Source organism: Uranotaenia lowii, chromosome 3 (genome assembly GCF_029784155.1).
Source record: "Uranotaenia lowii strain MFRU-FL chromosome 3, ASM2978415v1, whole genome shotgun sequence".
Lineage (NCBI taxonomy): Eukaryota > Metazoa > Arthropoda > Insecta > Diptera > Culicidae > Uranotaenia > Uranotaenia lowii.
In genome coordinates, this window is record NC_073693.1 from 221060183 (window position 1) to 221081558 (window position 21376).

The window sequence follows — 21376 nt, forward strand, 5'->3', positions numbered from 1 at the left end:
TTCAACAGCGGTAGCACCACTCACCCATGGTGAATTCCCTAAGTACGTACTGTCGCGTTCTGAACTGAAGGAGTTGGCCTCCGAGAGCGACGTCCTGCGAACTGACTTCTCCTTCCCGACGTCGATTGGCTGATTCAAGTTGGTTGAGGTCATGTTCCTGGAAGGCTTTGGTATGGTTCCTGTTCTGCTCGAGTCGGCCCGAGACACGTTCAGGTCCGCTGCTCCTGCACCATAATCCTCGCTAGCACTTTGCACTTGCCCACTTGCTTTTTTACGCGGGTTGTTTAACACATCTTCAATGTCCTCTAACGAACATTGAATAAGAAGAGTAAGTGTTGCGTATGTATCGTTAAGTTTTGCCGGCGGTTCTACTATTGCTAAACGTTCACGATAATGAATCAGACGCGACGTTGCTTGACGCATGAACTGGTAGTCCGCGGATTTAAAAGCTACTTTTAATCGTTCCAGTAAGTTATCTACGCGATCTTGACATATGCGGATGTTTTGTTCCGCATCCATAATGTGTAAAGAATTGTCGTAAATTTTATTGTTTCTAATATCTTCTAGCATAATCTGCCGAAGCCTCAACGCTTTCGCTCTTCTCGGAAGAGAGCTTAAATTTGCTACGTGACGTAGCGCCAGCTCATAGCTCACCTCGTCTTCTGAGAGACAAGCTGGATCCATATCCATTTCAAAAAGGGTCTAATATTCTTAAATACTAAATGCCAAACCTTTAACATCAACAAATGTTGCATAAAACAAACAGCAACACATAAACACCACAAACAATCTAAAATGTGGGTTAATTAACGTTGGGCGCCAATGTGATGAACTCTCTCTGAACGGCAAACAAAACACGGCGCACAACTTTTAATGGTAAAACGGAATCGAAACATTCCGAATTTACGATTGAGTGCATGTGTGTCAGATGTCATCTTTCGATAAGGTCAACGAGCTGTTTCGCCGCTACTGTCCTCAGCATCCCTTTCGCCGACTCCCTTGGCGACATGGGGAAACTGGCAAGGTCATTGGAATTCGAGATGGCATGTTCTGGGCATGATGCAGACGACAAACTTCCTCAGTCCTGGAGCCCCTTGTTTCTGCTAACAGGTCCCTTACGAGACTGCACGATATTGTTGGCAATGTTTTATCCTTAGTGTGGGCGGCCTTGATGGCGGCTAACAGGCCTCGCCCAACACTACACGTTACGGTGATATCACTTGCGATGTTTTTCCTTGGTGTGGGCGGCCTGGATGACGACTGACAGGCCTCGCCCTACACTGCACGTTCCGGGGATGTCGCTTGCGATGCTTTTCCTTGGTGTGAGCGGCCTGGATGACGACTGACAGGCCTCGCCCTACACTACACGTTCTGAGGATATCGCTTGCGACGCTTTTCCTTGGTGTGGGCGGCCTGGATGACGACTGACAGGCCTCGCCCAACTCTGCACGTGCAAACCGCTTCGCTGGCGATTTTTTCTTCCACGGTCGATTTGCCTGACCGAGGGAAGGCAACAAATGTGAGCACGGTGATCTTCTGCACGTGGATCGGTGCAGTGGTGCGCAGTTCCTGGGAAGAAGAGGCAAGAAACAAAAACCCTTTGGGCACGACTCGATTAGAATCCGTTCCACTTTCAACTTCTTATGGGTCTTACCCTGTATCGGGGATATTTTTCTTTCTGATGTGTTTCTGTCACGGCTTGCTTCGTCCCGATCTGAATGCTGTTCGGTTTCCAAGCCCGAGGGAACAACCTGAGCAGAACAAGATTATCTATCACGTGCTATTATATATTGCTGTGTGAACTCACCAACGGCTGAGATAGATGACGTCTCCTTCTACCTGGTGCGAATGCCTTCTAAAGGATTTCAAGCGAATTTCTGCCGGAAATGTCCTTCCGGTAGAATCGCACTTGCACGGGATCCGGCACCACCGTCGACTTGCCTTTTTACACGTGACTTCAGTACTTTTTTTTTTTTGCTGTTTCCTTCTTCTTACACGGTGGCGACAATTGACGTTTGACGGTGTGAAGTGTGCTCACGTGCGCATTTCCACGCGAGGGGTTTTTTCAAACTTTACAAAATGTTCCCACACTGAGGGGATTTAGTGTCAGTTATCTGGCCTTTTAGAAATTGAGTGCGTGCTAAATATATGCATGAAACTAAAATTGCTACAGTTTCCAAAACTGTTTTTAAATCTAGAATAAGATAGTTTAGATATTCTTCATTGTACTTAGTTTTTAGAGCATCTGCAAAGATTGAAATAAAAAAAATACATGCGTCGTGAAAATCCAAACTACACGCGCACGCAGAAATGCCAAAATAGTTGAATAAGGAGAAATCAATCGTCACCAAATTAATAAAAGTGTTCGGGGAACTTTTTTCGACAACTACACACACAAAAAAGCATGGTAAAACTACTAAATCCGTGGTTTAAATGAACAACAGGCAACCATGTGCTCAATTTGGCTGCGCATAGTAAATTCGACTGCGTTTTAGTAAAATTGTCAATGAAATGGTGCATTGTTTTACTTCGTGCCTAGTAAAATTGATATGTTTCATGATGAAACTAGTATGTGCTGTGATAAAGATTAGGAGGAGCGAGGAGCTTGATTTAAATAGTAAAATTACTATGTATGTTTGTTTGTTTATTTCCATGCATGCATTATTACATAATTAAAAACATTAAAATTCACACTTCCGACACACGTCGGTCAATGTTAGTGTGTTCTCCCGATGGTTTGGAAGGTTTTTCAAAGTTACGAAACTCAAAATTTGTTTGTTTACACACGGGTTTGAACAACAAGAATGTTTACCATAGTAAAATTATCATACGCACTGATGTTTTTGAGTCAAATATGTTTTGTTCTCAAAAGTACCATGTGCGTAATATTTTGTTGATATGAATTGGTGCCACAATGTCTAAATTACTATGCGGACGCTAGTAGTAATAGAAATTATAATGAAATTATCATGACCATAGTATTTTCGACAACAAACATTGAGAGTTATCGAAAATTACCAGGTACATAGTAATTTCAATAATGTTTCATACGCACTTTTACAAAATCGATGTTATACTTTTCGTGGTTAAAAATACTATAGCGCTGAAATGGTAAAATTATCTTTTTATTTATTTATTTAACAATCTTTGCAGATGCTTCAAATTATTTATAGAGATTAAACTAACTTATCCTAGATTTAAACACAGATTTCGACAAATTAAAATCAAATTCACTAGCAATTTCGTTGAATTTTGCACAACATACATCTAAAGGATTGTTCTGACCATATAGAGTTCGTCGGTGAGAAAGTCTTAACAATTCCTGCGACCGGGTCGTTCTTAAAGGAGCATTAGGCTGATGTCATGCTGAAACAACTAGCAACGCAACGCAACGCAACGCAACGCAACGCAACGTTCCAATAAGATTGCGTTGCATTGCATTGATATGTCATGCTGGCGCGACCTGTCACTTTGAAATTCCCTACAAATCATCACTTCTCTACATCTGATAATGCTTTGAATCGTCTCCTTTCTTTCCGGAGCCATCAAAAACTCATCAAATCACGACCCGGATTGCAAGAATGCCGAAATTTGAACCGACAAAATTCCTTGTTTTTTTTTGCCGGAACTAAGAATTCATGAAAATTTTCTCGCCGATTAAGATAGTTTTTAGTTTATTATCACAAGTTCGGACAGATCTTCGTACTATTGTGCTTAAAACCCGGAATCACTGCTTCAAATCGAGAAAAAACAATATTCCTATTGGATTTCCTACTAGTCGCGCTACAAAACACATTGGCATCAGATTGGTCGCGCTATACAAAGCGACCAGTATGACAGGTCTGCGCGATTTCCATGGAGATCAAATGAGAGCTGGTTAGTCGTGTGAACGTTGCGTTGTAGGTCGCGTTGCTAGTTGCTTCAGCATGACATCAGCCTTAAACGGCAGGAGCGACAACAATTCCGGACAATCCACGTTATTCTGAATGATGTCGAAAATGAAGAGGCGTTGTAGGAAAACGCGTCTTGATTCCAGCGTCGGTAGATTTAGTAGTAAGCACCGTTGTTCGTAAGGCGGGAGCTCAAATCCGTTGTTCCATGGTAGCTGACGTAATGCGTATCTGACGAAGCATCGTTGTACTTTCTCGATTTTCTTTGATTGTACCGCCTGATATGGTGCCCAAATTTGCACTCCAAATTCTAGAACGCTGCACACCAAAAAATTTTTAAAATTACACGAGACAGAAACGCTTGAACACCTAATTTTATATGATCAAAATAGGAAATGATCGAATTTTAAATCTGTGGTTATGTAAAATTGAGTTTCAAAACATAAGATTCTGAAGATTATTTTTTTATGACCAAAAGCTCGTGATTGTTGGGCGAGAATGTTAACAGATTGAAGAGATTATAGATGTTATCGTAATAAAGTGCTATCGAAAGTCTTAGTGAATATTGAAGTAAAAAAAAATCTCATATGGGCCTACACACTCATTTGGCGCAACACCTTAAACTTGTAAAATTGACCCATTATTTCGAACAGCCGAGATCTGTCAAAAAAAGTGTCGTTTCCTCGAGTCAATTTTACACATTATTTAGAAAAGCTGGCTTACTAAATAAAGGGTAGTTTTTTAACATGTCATTCAGAATATAGAACTCTTTCTGCCGTAACCGATCTCGTTCGACGATTCAATGAATCGGTTAATGCTGAAAGATCAGTTCAATAGATTGAGTTGATTGAATATTTTCCTATTCTATAACAGGAGCATGAAAATGATTTCTTGCCGAATACAGAAATTCAAAACTAACTGATTTGTTTTTATTATTTTCTTTCCATACTTCTGACATTTTAAGGGCTAACATCAAAGGGCTGACATCGCAGAGCGGGCTTCCAAAATAATGTGTAGATTTTACATGCTTACATTACTAATTTTCACCTCTGCTTTGACGTACATGCTGTGTACACTATAAGGGGTACAAGGACTTTACATGAAAAAGGAGTTAACCCAGTCTTTTCCGATAACGGGTCAAAACTACACTATAAGGGGTTGCGCCAGATGAGTGTGTATGGGCATACGATTCGTTCAGTTCGGTAAATTTTCGTCGTGTTTGTTGTTTTGAACTTCACGCTCGAAATTTATTAACCAATTATCGTTAAAAAGTAACCATTTTCACACCTTTCCGCGTTAAGTGATTTTTTGGTTTTTTCCATAGAAGTCATTTTTTGACTTCTCTTGAGAAGTGGAAATATGGTTACTTTTTAACCGCAAGAAATTAATGCGGAGAAGTTGAAAAACGGTTAATTTTTAACCGTATCGCCAAATAGAAAGAAAGCAGATTAATTTGTTCTTAAAAATGCTGGAATTGGGATTTTCTTAACTAGAAAAAAATTACTGCGGGTTTTAGAGCAGATTTTTTATTTTTGTGTACTTTTTCCTTGGCATCGATAGAAACTGCCGTATCTATGGGAAAGCATTATACAGCTCTCAACGGTGGTGTGTTAGTAGTAAAACGGTAATCAACTGTTATATGTGGAAACCGTCCGTCCAATCGGTAACATTATTTATTCCACGCATCTAGAAATCCGCAGCAGTGGAAGGCGGTTTACGGGCTAGGATTTCGAATTCGTTTCCCATATGATTTAATTTGGGGTCACCAGATGATGGGAAACCAACTACGGCACGAAGTATCGCTAAGCGAAACCGGATCCAAACACGATTACGAATCCTCTACGTTGCCAGCCGTTTCTTGGAACGAGCAAACATTACAAGGCATAGATGGCAGGTAAACCCTGTGGGGGAGAAAAATAAATAAATTACCTCTACATTGCCGTTAACCTCTGATAGCTTTCTGCATCTAATTTTTTTTTCTTGTTTACCTCATCCTACGGCTGCTTCAGGCCAGTGTCACAAGCCCAAAATTTAGCTTCCTTCAGGAATCCTTCCAGTCTGAATTTCGGTAAACTAAAATCGATCAGATAAACACCGCGCCCATTCTTGTCACTTGGAACCATTCGCATCGTCCTGTTCCCGATGGTGGGAAAAATTTGGGTCAACACGCTGTGTGGTCCGAAAAAGTGCTAAAAACTTCATCACCCATATTCAGACTGATCAGACTGCAGCTTCCAGGACACTGCTGGTATCGAATATTATTGTGTCGCCAGTCCAGCGCTGTAAAATCAGTTGAGCGACAATGGATTTTTCTCAGAGTAGGTAAGTTAAACCTAACGTCGGAAGTAGTGCGCTGGAATCGTACGGTGACCCGCCATCCAGCGCACTACTTCCGACGTTAGGTTTAACTTACCTTCTCCGAGAAAAATCCATTGTCGCTCAACTGATTTTACAGTTTTTCCCTGTAACGACAATATAGCAGTACTAATCGAGAGCATCCGGCCATAAGAAGCGGAAGAGCTCTTGAGGGCGATTCACTGCAGCTTTTGCTGGTGTTGATTTTCCTAGTGGTACTTAACTCAGATACGGATTATTCGCGGTTTCACCGTGGAGTAAATGAATTTGCACAAAACTTAGAAAATATCGACTTATTACTCTCATGATGAGAGATCCTATACGATCCTTCAGGCCAGTGTCCCAGACCAAGTGATAGGACCTGTTGAAAATAAAAATGAAAAGTGAATTTCAACATATTTGGTTTAAAAAACTGCTGAAATTCTATAAAAAAAAACCAAAAATGCATCCAGTAGCAATTTAAAATAGATTCAGAAAAAAATACCTACCTTTAAAGAGAGCGCGAGTTTCCGAATAAGGCCACAGTATCTTTTTATTTTCTTTTTATGTTTAAATACTTGAAATTCAATTTTTTTTCTCTGGCAAAACAACAAAACGCGACCAACAATAACATTTACAACTTCCATAATGGCGCCGAAGAGTTTTCATTACAGAGATGAATTTAACCATAGTTGTGGTAAATGCTAAAGAACTTAAACCGTGGTTAAAATTAAGCGAGAAATATCGTTAAAAAATAACCAAATTGATAGTTCTCCAGCAAAAACCAAAAAATGGTTACTTTTCAACCATAAATGGTTAAAAAAAAATGAGCGTGTTGACAACAGCTGACAAGTAAAATGAATGTTTTGTTTGTGTTGTTTCAAAACAAATTTCTGGCAAAAATAGTGAAATAGTGCACTCAGGCCGCAGTTGTAAGGAAATTTCAGTGGCATTTCGGCCGGGTTCTCACAGGTTGGCGGCATCGGCACCGAAATTTTGAACCAGAAATGACGAAGGGTCTACACCCTAAGCAGAATCCGAAAATCAACCGGTACCTGCAAAGAATCAATGGCTACCGATGATCATCTGAGGTTAACAAAGTAGATCTTTCTTCGATGTGTCATATACTCCCGGATTCCTAATGATCAAAAGAGGTAAGCACTATGTCGACGCCTTGTACTAATGGGATGAATAAACCCTGGAGGCTTAAAATCCCAAATAAAACAACAAAACAAACAAACGACGCCTTGTACATACATACTCTTAAGAATAATTCTCTGTTTTCATTTTCAGAACCACACATCACTTGATACGGAGGATAGGAGATGAACAAGAACAATGAGAGTTTCCAAATCCCGGAAAAAAACAACAACAACTTCCAGAAGCTTGAAGCACCTCGAACTCTTCACGGCAATCGGTCAGTTCCCTGTCGGAAGTACATATTGCAATTGATCGGTGAGTTAAAATACAAGCATTGAACGAACGGAAATTGATTTGAGCTACGCTGTTGGAGTCAATACAAATGAGTTGTCTTTGCATGGTAAATAGTTTTAGATTAAATAACCAGAAAAACGAAAAATTCCAGTGGCACTAAAATTCGGATAGAACGCTAACTATTGCAGTTAGTTGTATGGTTATGAATATCAGTTTTATGTAGGCAAAGGCTACCAGTATGCAGAATATGTTTTGCCATACATAGTAAATATTGAAAAATTTAAATGGATTTGCAAGAAAATCTTTAATTTATTTCAGGATTTTACGTAGCTGCATAACACCATACACCGGCCTAAAATATTTGTTTGGGAAGATGACAAAGTAGTTCGTTAGATACACCGTGTAAAACGCCCAAATGTAGTTTAACAGCGGAAACAAATATCGTCACCGGTAAGTACTATTTCAATTTTTCGATTAGGTTACCCACAATCCAGTAGTTTCAAATTCTGGTTGAATGCAGGTACTTACTAAAATTTGCGCGTATGACTGAATACCTTCAGTGTAGCTTAGCTTGAAATTTACTTTTTTAGTTGTTCCATGAACGCAAGGTCGCAATCAGCATTTTTTCTCAAGGGTAAAACGCAATCAGCAAGGTTTCGTTGTATCAAGATATTATATCGCTTTAGAATCAATGTTAACCATTTTACGTCAAACGTCATGAGCACATTATAGTGAAAAGATCTAATATAGACTTCAAAAGTTGTGCTGATTGAAAAGTGAATTCGCTGCCTCCGCAAACTGAATTAAAAGCAACGTATGCAGTGGGACAAACGCAAAGGCAGTGGTAGAAATACCTCGGAATGGAACAAGAAGGATCCAGTTTTTGGGCTTTTGTCCGAAGTAAAATCCGGATGTGGGACTTTTGTTCGAATAAGTATCCGAAGCGTAAAAGGTGAGTTTTGTTATTGGAAGCTCCGTAAATTTTAGCTATCATTAAATGGATCCGAGAGCAGATAACTAATTTACTTTATTTCAATTCTTTTCTTTGAAGGTCTATGCCGGGCTTTCAAATTCCGGAACTAGTGTTACCAGCTAGTGGAAAGTTTAGAACTGAACCTTTTCTCAGAACTGACGGTTCTTTGCATAAGAAAATTAGCAAAAATTATTTTGAACCTCGGTTTGAATGAAATCTTATCAGCTTAGGCAGTAGAAGGTGACACTAAAATGAGTCCTAAATGCAAGGAATTGAGCAGCGCAGCGACCAGGGTACAAAACTATCAAGCAAGTTACGGTTTCTTAATTGAACCCGACAAGCAATTATTTACACTTGCCCTAATTTTGATTATTCATCGTGTTAATGTTCGAAGTGTTGCATCAAGATCTCGTGCTTGCCAAAGGGACAACAGTACCAGGGTAACAATTGTAAAAAGCTGTATGGAGAATCCAGGTAACAACCTATTTTTTATCCGTTTCAGAATGTGTTGGCTTAACTACCGTACTATGATGCTACCGGGTGGCTAAGCAAACCTGGGAATGATTCAAGTAGGAATGGATCTGATACCGGAAGTGGCGGCCGTCCAAATGCTGCCGTGGAGATGGTATCACAACGGATGTTCGTTTTTTTATCCACAAGATGCTTCATTCCTCCGAAATCCTGTCTTGTTATAGTTGAATGGTTCTTAAAACAATCGGACCTGCTTCTCAAGATTTCGATTTTCCTAGTGAGAAAAATCTGTGCACAGTGCAGTTTCAAAAGTATCGAAGAATCATCTTCTACTAATGATCAACAATTATTTTAATCGAATGTGCAGGGCTCTCAGCAAATGATTTTAGAAATATTTAAGTGCTGAAATGATAGTTTCGAGAAAACGTGCTGAACTGTTTATTCTATTTTGTTTATTCATAGAGGATACATTTCAATTGGAATTGAATATCATAACGGTTCATATAAACAAAAATGTAACACACCAAAAACAAAAACTGAAATTTGAAATGTTGAATAAAAGTAATTTATAATGAATGAGAACTGGCTTTATGTATGTTAGTATTAAAGATGACCGAGCTACAATACTGCTTTCCAGTTAATTTTATTTTTGGTTATAACATTATTGCTTGGTGAGATCAAAATAAGATAAGGTATATCATTTGCATTTGGCTTGAGTTTAATTATATGGTAAATTATGAACATAATTATAACTACTGAAATTATATTGTTTTGTGTAAAATGCTGGAAAAACAAGCATCTGGGAACATACATTTTTAGAGAAATAATAGCTGTAGCTGTTATTTTTTTTTAAATTTATGGTTCCGAAATCGTATGTAACCAAAACATTACACAACACAATATAATTTCTGTAAAGATCTAAATTTATGTCAAAAGAGATGCTTTAGTTTTGTGCGTCCAATTTGACAGATATTTACATCCTCGATGGTATAATTTTATGTTGAACATGCCGTTTAATTAATGCCTGATAATTTATGGCTTTAAGCGTTTCTGTCTTTTTGTAGTGTAATTTTATGTCAAAAGTGATGCTTCAATTTTGTGCATCCAATTTGACATAAATTTACACCAAAAAATTAATAGTGTGTGCGCACAAGAGCACAATACAACGATTTCAGACTGAAGAAATCACTGAAATATTGCGTGTTCCGTCGTATGAAGCCAAGAACCGAAAAATCTTTGGCTACTGTCGTGGAAATATGCTGAAAAAACTGAGCTTGCTGTCCAAAGTAATACCAAGGTCCTTGACGACCGATGTGCGGTTCAGGATAATCGTTGACATGTTGTACTCAAAACTAACAGGCCTTCGTTGTCGAGTGAACGTAATGGTAGTACATTTGGTTATGTTGGGAGCCATACCGTTCTGATTACACCAAGTGAGAAGACAGTCAATGTCCTTTTGGAGAGCGCAGCAATCGACTAACGAGGAGATTGTTCGGAAAATTTTGAGATCATCGGCGTACATCAGTTTTTCCGACTCAAGAATAGTATTCAAATCGTTGATGAAGAGGAGAAATATCAGAGGTCCCAGATGACTCCCCTGGGGCACTCCCGAGGTTATTTGAAACGGAGACGAGTTAACAGAGCCCAGTCGTACGAAAGCAGTTCGACCTACGAGGTACGAGTTAATCCAGTTGCAGAGCCAGTCCGGAAACCCCAATCGCCGCATTTTTTCGACAGCCAAATCATGCGGTACCTTATCGAAAGCTTTACTCAGGTCTACATATACGGCATCGACTTGTTTACGTTTATCTAGCCTGCCAACTAATTTCGAAACGTACGTCATGAGATTGGTGGTCGTTGATCTACGTTTCATGAACCCATGTTGATCTTCAGAGATGGTATGTTGCACAGTTTGATACAACACATCGTAAACGAGGCTCTCAAAAACTTTCGGAAAACAGCTCAGAATTGAAATTCCTCGATAATTTTCTGCTCTATTCATGACAACGTCTTCGGGAGAACCACGCAATTTTTTTCCGTGTAGGAAGCCTGGGTCTGGAGGAAATGGAAAGCCGGGAGCCGCAATGGTGATCAGTAGAGTCTCCGTTCAAGATGTCGCAAATACATATGTTGGGAATATCGTCTACAACTGTGCATGAAGCTTAAAAAAGAAATGACTTCAAATCGCAAGCTAAGGACGATATTGTTGACAAAGTTTGAATGCGTGGTAATGGACGACGAAACCTACGCCAAGGCAGACTTCAGATTAGGGTTGGTAAATTTCGCCCGTCACGCTTGACTTGACTAGCTTTTTTTCATCAACCGAACGGCTCCGTACTCAATTGACGGAACCTCACTACTCGCATGACGGATAAAGCACGACAATAGTCAACATTTCTCCGTCTTGCGACTGGCAAAGGCATAAAGGGTGTCAAATTTTTTTTTTTACTTTTATTAGACGGTCAAAATTTGATCAAGGGAAAACGCGTGTAAATCGGTGAAATCGTTTATTTAAAAAATCAAATTAAATTTCTTTTTCAAGTTTAATTAGTATAAAATTCAGGAAAAATATTCAGTTAGGCTTCCGCTTTTCCAAATCCGAATTGCCGGGCCTTACGCTTAATCCCTGCCATTAGATTTGTACAGCCACCTTGTTCACCTTCTTCGCCGCAGAAAGCCAGTTTGCCTTGAACTGCTGCTCGTCCTAAGCAGTTGTTTTGGTCTTCTTTAGGTTCCGCTTGACAATAGCCCAGTATTTCTCAATTGGGTGGAGCTCTGGCGTGTTGGGAGGGTCTTGTCCTTGGGAACCACCTGCACGTTGTTGGCGGCGTACCACTCCATGGCCTTTTTACCGTAATGGCAAGATGCCAAATCCGGCCAAAACAGTTCGGAACAACGTGTTTCTTCAGGAAAGGCAGCAGACGTTTATTCAAACACTCTTTCACGTAAATTTCTTGGTTGACAGTCCCGGAAGCTATGAAAATGCTGCTTTTCAAGCCACAGGTACAGATGGCTTGCCAAACCAGATATTTCTTCGGGAACTTTGACAGTTTCATGTGCTTGAAAATTTCTGCTACCTTTCCCCTTCCTTTTGCCGTATAAAACTCCTGTCCCGGAAGCTGCTTGTAGTCGGCTTTGACGTAGGTTTCGTCGTCCATTACCACGCAATCAAACTTCGTCAGTGTACAGCCTCCGGGATCGCGCTTTGGCCGTCTTATTTTGTTTATCATCGCGATTGGGAGTCACTTCCTTCTTGTAAGTCGATAATCCGGCTCGTTTTTTGGCTCGATGCACGGTTGTAGACGATACACCCAGCTTATTTGCGGCATCTCGGAGAGAGAGGTTAGGGTTTCGCTTGAAACACACACACACACACACACACACACACACACACACACACACACACACACACTCACACACACACACACACACACACACACACACACACACACACACACACACACACACACACACACACACACACACACACACACACACACACACACACACACACACACACACACACACACACACACACACACACACACACACACACACACACACACATACACACACACACAGTCAAAATGAGGGGTATTCAGTTTCTTCAAATGAAAAATTGAAAGAAATACGTCAACATGATATTGACCAAATTTTCACCGTATAACTCATTATGGTCTTGAGAATTTCAACTTGAGATAACAATTGTTCGTGGTCAATACAATATCGATAACTCTTTGAGAAAGTCTGTTTAACCAATTTTTGCTGGTCGAAGAAGAAGTGGCCTTTGATTTAAGATGCAGGCATCGTTTAGATTTTTTAATATTTGGGATTTTAAACAGGGAGTATTGTAAACGGACTGATGTTCAATTTTGTCTATCATCACAAACGTGAATGACACCCTCAATGGCAGAAGGTATATATTAGGATTGAGTATTTTTAATTTCAAGGCGTCTTAAGAATATTTGAAAACAATTGAGAAAAATAAAAAAAAAAAACATGAGACAGCAATCATCAAATGGAAACCTCGATTGGTTTGTGCCGTAAACATTAAAGGTTTTAACACTGCTTTTTTTTTTTTTTTTTTTTTTATGGCGTTTAAATAGCTCGGGGAGCTGACGCTGGAAATGAAAATTAGAATAGTTTGGAGAAGAAAATTTAAAGTTTAGAGAAGGCAGCGTAGAATAGTAAGCGATCTTGAGACGTTGGTTAAACCATCAAGCACTTCATTATATCCATGGAATATGGATAAAATGCAGTTCAAGATAATAAACCAACCCCTCCCGATACCAGTTGGAGGAAGGACAAGGGTGGGTTCGAGACTGGCCTCTACATACTCCCCAAGCATCTACATACTACGGTTTATAAGCGCATTGAAAATATTAAAAATAAAAAGGAAGGATCTCACCAAGTTACAGGACACCATCTTCAGCAGTTGATTTATGGTTAGATCCTTGGGCTGGCAACCATGTCATGCGAAAGCCAACGTCTGGGTCCCATGATGTTAGGGGATGGCTTGAAGGTTCGCTCAACGTCATCATTGGACCAAATGATTTCTCGGTAGTACATGCCACGATACATGAAAAGAAAACAGAAAAAAAAGAAAAGAGAAAAAAAAGAGAAAAAAAAAAAGAGTTTTAGTTCATATCATCTAACAATATCTAAGAAGAAGCCTAGCTTAAACTCATAATAAACCGAGATCAAATTAATAGTAGAAGTAAGCTACATTGTTCCTGTCATATCATAGAACCATACTATTTTACCAAAATATGGATGTGAGAGCCTGTTTGCTTTTTGAAGCAAGCCTATTTCAAACTAATAAAAATTCTAGCTCAAATTAATAGTTGAAGTAAGCTACCTTATTCCTATCACAACATCATCACAATCATGCGAATTCACCAAAATATGGATATAAGAGCCTATCTTACCGTTTGAGCATTGCCCTACACTACCTGCCTCACATAGTTGAATGCCTACTTTTGAATGAGATTCAAAATTTGCCAAGACTGTTTGCTTTAAACTATAATACTATCAAAACAACTCAGGTGACAGATCCGTTTCACAAACCTTAAACCACAAAATATCATTTCCATCCAATTAGCCCCCAGTGATTGAACAAAGCTAGATTTAAGAATAAGCCATCGTAATTCATAAACCGCAAATACACATCCACTGGAGCATTGGGGAGGAATATGGTATTTGAATATGTTAACCTACTCCTTTCTAACTTTCCAACTATTTGAATATATCTGAAGAGAAAAAAAAAAAAAACTCCACCTCCGAATGATCTGAAAAATAGAAAAGAACATTAAGAAAAATAGAAAAGAACATTAAAATGACAATAAAAGGTCAAACAATCATTTCTGATCGGACCAGATTGACCATGTGATTGAGCTTTAGTTAAAAGCCGTGGGACCGACATCTAGGGGTTCCGTTTCACTTATGGTCGGAAGTGATCCGTTGATGCCTATAGCAACACTGAACTGTGATACTCTCACTATTCTATATTTAATGTTGCTATACGTCAAGGTAAACCCATTTATATCAAAGTGATATAAATGAGCACTCAATCACGCCCACGGATTAAAGGTTTTAACACTGCTTTCTTTCAATAATGAGACCATGAGTAAGTTTTGATCGTTCTTGTAAAGTATAAAATATTCAACCCCCTGGCCCATTTAACAAAAATCATACGATTTGAAAAACAAGGATGAAATTGGGCAATATTGTTCGTATATTAAAAAAAAACACAAATGCAGATTATTATCCATCAAACTCACGATTCAACACTGTAGTTTTACCTTTGAAAACTTTTTTTAACACTAGAACTAAATCATTTCTGACCACTAAAATTTACAAGGAAAACGAAAAAAATAAAATAGCTTTTTTGTACAATTTTTTTTTAACAAGGAACTTAATATGTACATATGTATGTGCCGTGGTAAGTCACAAAGATAACTGTGCATTGACCAAGTTTTACAAGTTTCAAACTGAATGGTTTCGTAGGAAAAAAAAACAGGTTGTTTCCGAGTGCCTCTCACCTAACAATAATGCACCCCGTCTCCTTAATAGCAATGTGGGGTGTGTAAATGTAGTGTACGCTTCACGTTATACGGGGGTGCAGAAAATGGGAACAGTTTTCGTTCCAGCTTGAAAGCAACCCCCATCAATTGCTGACCTACCTACCAACTTAAATTCATACACACGTAGGGTAGGCACCTGCAGCTTCCAATGTCGAGATGCGAAGTGAAGGTGTTGCGCTTTATAATCGATCCAAAAGGAACATACTCGTTCCCACCGAGCTCGCAGGGGAGGTGATTGAAATGATTTTGTTGCGAATGTGTATAATTACCGCATAGTTTACAAGTATAACGAGGCGTACCGGTTGAATATTTCAGCCAATACAGTGAGCGAAACTTGAATGAATGATTGAAAATCATAAAGAATACTACAATTTGTTTTAAATTGTTCAACGGATAAATCAAGCATAAGTTTACCATGTTTTTCGATGGAGCAATTGGCGTTGAGGACAACAAATATAAAAAAATACGAAATACGAATTGTAGCACAAAGGTTTCTAAACAAAAATCAAGATTATATTATAAAATTTTCTGTGTAAAAGTAAAAAAATAATGCTTCTATGAACTATTTGAATAGATAACTGCATTTTAGGCGTTTTCTTGTATACTCAAGGTTAAAGTCTGTTTCACAAAAAATCTGGTCGCATCTTTTCATTTACTGTAGCGCCCCTAGTTGTCACATCGCAAATCTATTGCGTGTTTTAATCCGGATGGTTTATTTACTTAGTGGTGAAAATTTGATCAAGATTAAAGCCGTCAGTAAAAAGTTATCGACGATGGAACGCGAAAGGCGAGAGAAATTTCTGCACACTCACGTAGAGAAACCGACGTGGTCAGGGGTAAAGATCGCTGAAATATCCAACATCGACTGTAAATTCGGTGCTGCAACGTTACCGGAAGACACTTACGGTAGATCGAGCAAAACAAACCAGGCGTAAAAGTGGAACATATGACCGGAAGCTGCGAGTAAAGGTAATTCGATCAGTTCACAATAATCCTGGAATCTCCTTGCGTGATTTGGCGAAAAAGTTCAAGACGAACCACAGTACAGCTTGACGAATTTGTTTGCGAGAAGGCTTGCGGTAGTATCATGCAAGCAAACACCCCAACAGAACGCTGAAACAAAACCTGGTTGCCAAAACCAGAGAAAGGAAGTTGTATGAGAAAGTGTTGACCAAGTACAACGGATGCTTTTTGATGGATACCCGGTAACAAATTTTGCCTTGCGAAGCGTAAAGAGAATGTTGCGGGTAGATTCAAGTTTGTTTTCGCAGATAAATCTGCTCGTGAGTGGATGATTTGGCAAGGGATCTGTAGTTGTGGGAAGAAGACTAAGATTTTCATCACTGGGGACACAATGCATGGAAATGTTTACAAAGAAGAATGTCTCCAGAAGAAGGTTTTGCCATTCATTCGGTCCCACAAAAGTCCGGTGAAGTTCTGGCCGGACCTGGCAAGCTGCCACTACAGCCGGGATGTCGTTAAGTGGTATAAGTAGAACAAGATCGATTTGGTTGAAAAAAGTATCAATCCACCAAACTGTCCGGATTTTCGTCCTATCGAGAAATATTGGGCAATAATTAAGGGCAAACTGAAGAAATGTGGCAGAACCTTGAAAACCCCCGCTCAAATGAAAAGTGGTGGAACAAGATGGCGAATGAGGTGACCAGCCTGCAGTACTGTGCAGAAAATGATGGGTAGTATCACAAAAAAAGTTCGAAAATTCATCCGAAAAGCTGACGAATGATTTTTATGTATTTTTTTCCTTAAAGTGCAATGAAAACCCTACAAAATGACATTTTTACTTTTGTTGTACGTTATTTCTTTGCGGAGAAATGATTTATTTTATCCGATTAGATTCTATGTGAAATAGACTTTATAACGATTCACTCATTTAAAAGTAAAACACAGTTTACCGGGTCAGCTAACTGTCTATATATCTTATCGATTTACGCAGACAAAAATGAGATATACAGTGCAAATAAATTTACGAATCCGTTGAAAAAGTTTATGATTTTTTTTAATTATTTATTTTGTTAATTTGGAAAAATCTTTCTTTCTTTTTGGTCTTTCAAATCTTTTCTGTTTCTTCTGTGCTTTCTGTCCCATCCGAGATTTTTGTCTTTTCTGTGCTTTTTTCTGTGTTTAATGCTTTCACTGAGTTTTTTGTCTCTTCAGTCTTTTCTGTCCTTGTTCTCTATTCTACATTTCCGGTCTTATCTCCCTTTTGTCTTTCATGTCTCTACTATCGTTTCTATCATTTCTTACTTAAGGCTTTTCTGTCTTTTCTGTCATGTTCTGTATGTTTTCTTCAACTTTTTTGTTTCTTTAGTCTTTTTTATTTTTTTAGTCTGTTTCGTTTTAGCTTTTCTTTTATTTGTGACTTTTCTACATTTTCTGTCTCATCTGTCTTTTCTTATATTTTCTGATAATTCTGTCTATTCTGTTTTTGTCTGTGTATTTTTTTTTTTTGGTTTTTTTTAAGATTGTTTCGTCTTTTTTTCTGTCGTTTCTGTAGTTTGTGGTCTTTCTGTGTTTCCGGTCTTTTCTGTCTATTCATTCTAGTTCATTATTTTTGCCTTTTACGTATTTTCTGACTCATCCGTCTATTCCGTCTTTTTAATCTTTTCTTTATTTTACTGTCGTTTCTGTATTTTCTGCCTATTTTGTCTTTTCTATTTTTTTTTGTCTTTTCTGCCTTCTCTTTTTTTCCGCCTTTTCTGTCTTTTTGTTTGTTTTGCCTTTTTTATCCTTTTTGTCGATTTTATTTTTACTTTTTTCTCTCTTTTATATCTTTTATGTCTTTCCGTCTTTTCTGTATTTTTCGGTTCTTTGTTCGTTTTTTTCTGTCTTTTCTGTTATTTATCCTTCCTGCGTTTTCTGTCTTCATTTTCAAGATGCCTATTCAGTCTTTCAATAAAGAACAGAAAAAGTCAGAAAACACATTTTGAAAGAATGAGAGGGGAGCACACTGCCCCTTCTCCTTCAATTTGATCTCATTGTACTAAATCAGAGGAACCTTTTTAAAATTTCATAATTAGAGAAGAAATTAAAACTTTTTTAACCCATTTTCAATATAAATTTATTTCGATATCTTTTGATACAACTTCAATCTGCGAATCTATAATCGCCCATGCGAGAAACTGTTGATAAAAAGATGATTTTCGTATTTTGTATACCTACTAGGGAGTTAATCGAAGAATTTTATTTCGAAATCTTATCTTAATTCTGATATAAAATAATGAAATATGATTATGAACTCTGGAGTTTTTTTGAGCTCTACTATTATTGATTTGCTATTGAATTTCAAGCTCTCATCCTAACTTTATTTAATCTGAAACGAATGCAATGAAATTCAACCCCTTCGTTTTGAATAGTAAACAATTTGCTATAGTAAATGTATTAATAAGGCGAAAATTTGTTTTTTTAATTTCTTAAAGGACACATTATTTCCAAAATTTTAGAGCAATTAAAAAAAAAACAATCAAAAATCATTCAATAAAGAATCACCACAATAGCACAAGGCAAAATTCACGTTTTTTTTTTCGAAGTGAAAAAAAAATTAAGAGCTGATTTTGCCTGATTCGGAAATGCTGAAGACAAATATACTTATTATATCATATTCTGGGATTAAAGGCTAACATTTGAAAACATGTAAAAAATAATTTAGTAAATTTGTGCCTTAAAATAGATATTGAAAATAAAGATTTTGAATCAAAAATCAACTTTCTCGATGACTGAGAAAAATTTTTAATTTTAAGAAAAAGCAACTTAAGTTTTTATTTTTGTTTTTTTCTCTATTTTTTTTTTTAAATCCAGGAATTTGACAAACCCAAAACCAAAATGTAACTTGGACAGTTTTGAAAGCGAAACGTTTTGCAGTCTTCAACAAAATTCAAATCTTGTAAATTAAAATGTTTAAAACGCTTGTTACGCTTGGTCGCGAATGAGAAATGTGGACTGTATGTAAACGGTTGGAATTTGCGGAAAGAAAATAAAGACGCGTGTGGTTCAGTTGGAATTCTTGGAATCGAAATTTACTCTGATCTCTTTTTTTTGTATTAGTGTATAAATGTATCGTTTTAATTTTAACAACTGTAGGTTGGTTTTACTCGTCCAAAATCTGGATCCTTTATTAAATAAAGGATACTCAAGGAAAGGATCATCAATTAATGACTGATTACAGTAAAAATAGGTAATATGTAGGAACCAAAATTTAAAATATGGTGTTTGAATTTAGAACGATATAGAGTAGGGTGGGGTAAAAGTACGACCTTAGTGCCATCCTATTGCATTGAATAAATTGAAATAAAACTTTCGTATGGTGGTCATAAACCTTCTTTGGGACGATTGATTATCCTTAAGCTTTGTTTTTGGTATTTTATTGTATCACGGTTTTCAAAACACTTTTTTTCGTAGTTATACATTATTACATGGTCTCAACTTATTAAAAGGTCAGTAACATCAATATAATTTCTCATAAAACAGCGAATTACAACGAACAGATTGGCGATTGATAACATGGAACCATCTACTGTATTGAAAATCAGTCAAGGTTATTCACCATCAGTACTGGGGTTAGTTGGAAGTATCTTCTGGTTTTCCCAATACGAGAAAGCGCTTTCCAAATATGTACACCTCGTAGGTGTTGAATCATAGGACGATAAATGGTAATCAATTATGCAAACGAACCAATAGTTTGGAACTGGTTGAATATCGGCTCGAGAACAGCAGCTTTTGTAATTTTCCTCAAGAAGGAATTGGTATTCGGAAAGCTTTGTTTTTTTTCTTTTGCATCCGGCAATCCTAATGAATTTTGAACGATTATTCAAATTTTTAAGATACATACCGTTCGGCAGATTCCAGCTTTGTTTTCGTATTCCCAACAGTTGAAAGGACGTTTCCGGATACAGTTGCACAAATCTAAACTTGGTTTATTTCTTTCAATTTTCAGATAGGAAAAACAGCACAAGAGGAAAGAAAAATGACGGCTTTTACTTCAGCACTCCGTCTATTATGGCATTTGGACCCGAACGAACGATGCACGAGGACCCGACGGACGGACGACCGAGCTGTGCCCGCGAGACTGTGAATCGAGAGACCGATAACCAGAAGCACCAGAAAATGACTCGCGGTTCTCTTTTTTCTGCTGATAGATTTTTTTTCCTGCCGATTCTGCCACAGTCAGGTTTCAGCGGGTTACAGAATGATCGAACAAAAACAAAAAGGTTTGTCGACAGTCGACATGGATTTTTTCATTTTCTTTTGTGCACGCTTATTTGAAGGTATCAAGTATAAATAATTTTTCAACTTCATTACTCATCATACACGGAAAAAAATTGAGTGGTCATCCCAAAGACGCTGTCATGATAATTTTACCATTTCAGCGCTATAGTATTTTCAACCACGAAAAGTTTAACATCGATTTTTTGAAAGTGCGCATGAAACAATATTGAAATTACTATGTACCTGGTAATTTACGATAACTCTCAATGTTTGTTGTCGAAAATACTATGGTCATGATAATTTCATCATCATTTCTATCACAACTACCGTCCGCATAGTAATTTTGACATTGTGGCACCAATTCATATCAACAAAATACTACGCACATCGTACTTTTGAGAACAAAACATATTTGACTCAAAAACATAAGTGCGTATGATAATTTTACTATGGTAAACATTCTTGTTGTTTACACTAATTCAGGATCATTAATCATCAAACCCGTTTGTAAAAAAAACTAATTTTGAGCTGCTTTATAGTTACATAACTTTGAAAATCATTCCAGAGCATCGGGAGAACACACTAACATTGACCGACGAGTGTCGGAAGTGTGAATTTTCATGTTTCAAATAATGTCATAATGCATGCATGCAAATAAACAAACAAACATACATAGTAATTTTACTATTTAAATCAAGCTCCTCGTTCCTCCTAATCTTTATCATAACACATACTAGTTTCATCATGAAACATATTAATTTTACTAGGGACAAAGTAAAACAATGCATCATTTCATTGACAATTTTACTAAAACGCAGTCGAATTTACTATGCGCAGCCAAATTGAGCACATGGTAAAATAGCTATGCGTATGGTATTATAAACAACAAAACATATTTGACTCAAAAATATGGTCGCCTGTTGTTCGTTTAAACCACGGATTTAGTAATTTTACTATGCTTTTTTTTT

General features: G+C 37.7%; 2 protein-coding genes across 2 annotated transcripts in view; both read right to left on the reverse strand.

Annotated features, from left to right (window-relative positions):
• The window catches only part of LOC129754853 (cAMP-dependent protein kinase inhibitor beta-like), a 40896-nt gene extending 20555 nt beyond the window's left edge, over positions 1-20341 (reverse strand). The window contains exon 1 of the mRNA XM_055751088.1: positions 20032-20341. The gene's annotated coding sequence lies outside the window, so the exon portion shown is untranslated. The remainder of the gene's footprint in view (positions 1-20031) is intronic.
• LOC129753103 (uncharacterized) lies at positions 1035-6323 on the reverse strand. Its single transcript, XM_055748906.1, has 4 exons — positions 6304-6323; positions 1808-1990; positions 1655-1751; positions 1035-1598 (listed from the first exon to the last, which is right to left on the reverse strand). The coding sequence occupies exons 1-4, from the start codon at positions 6321-6323 to the stop codon at positions 1206-1208; spliced, it is 693 nt and encodes a 230-aa protein (XP_055604881.1). The 3' UTR covers positions 1035-1205.
• Positions 20342-21376: the final 1035 nt, after the last annotated feature.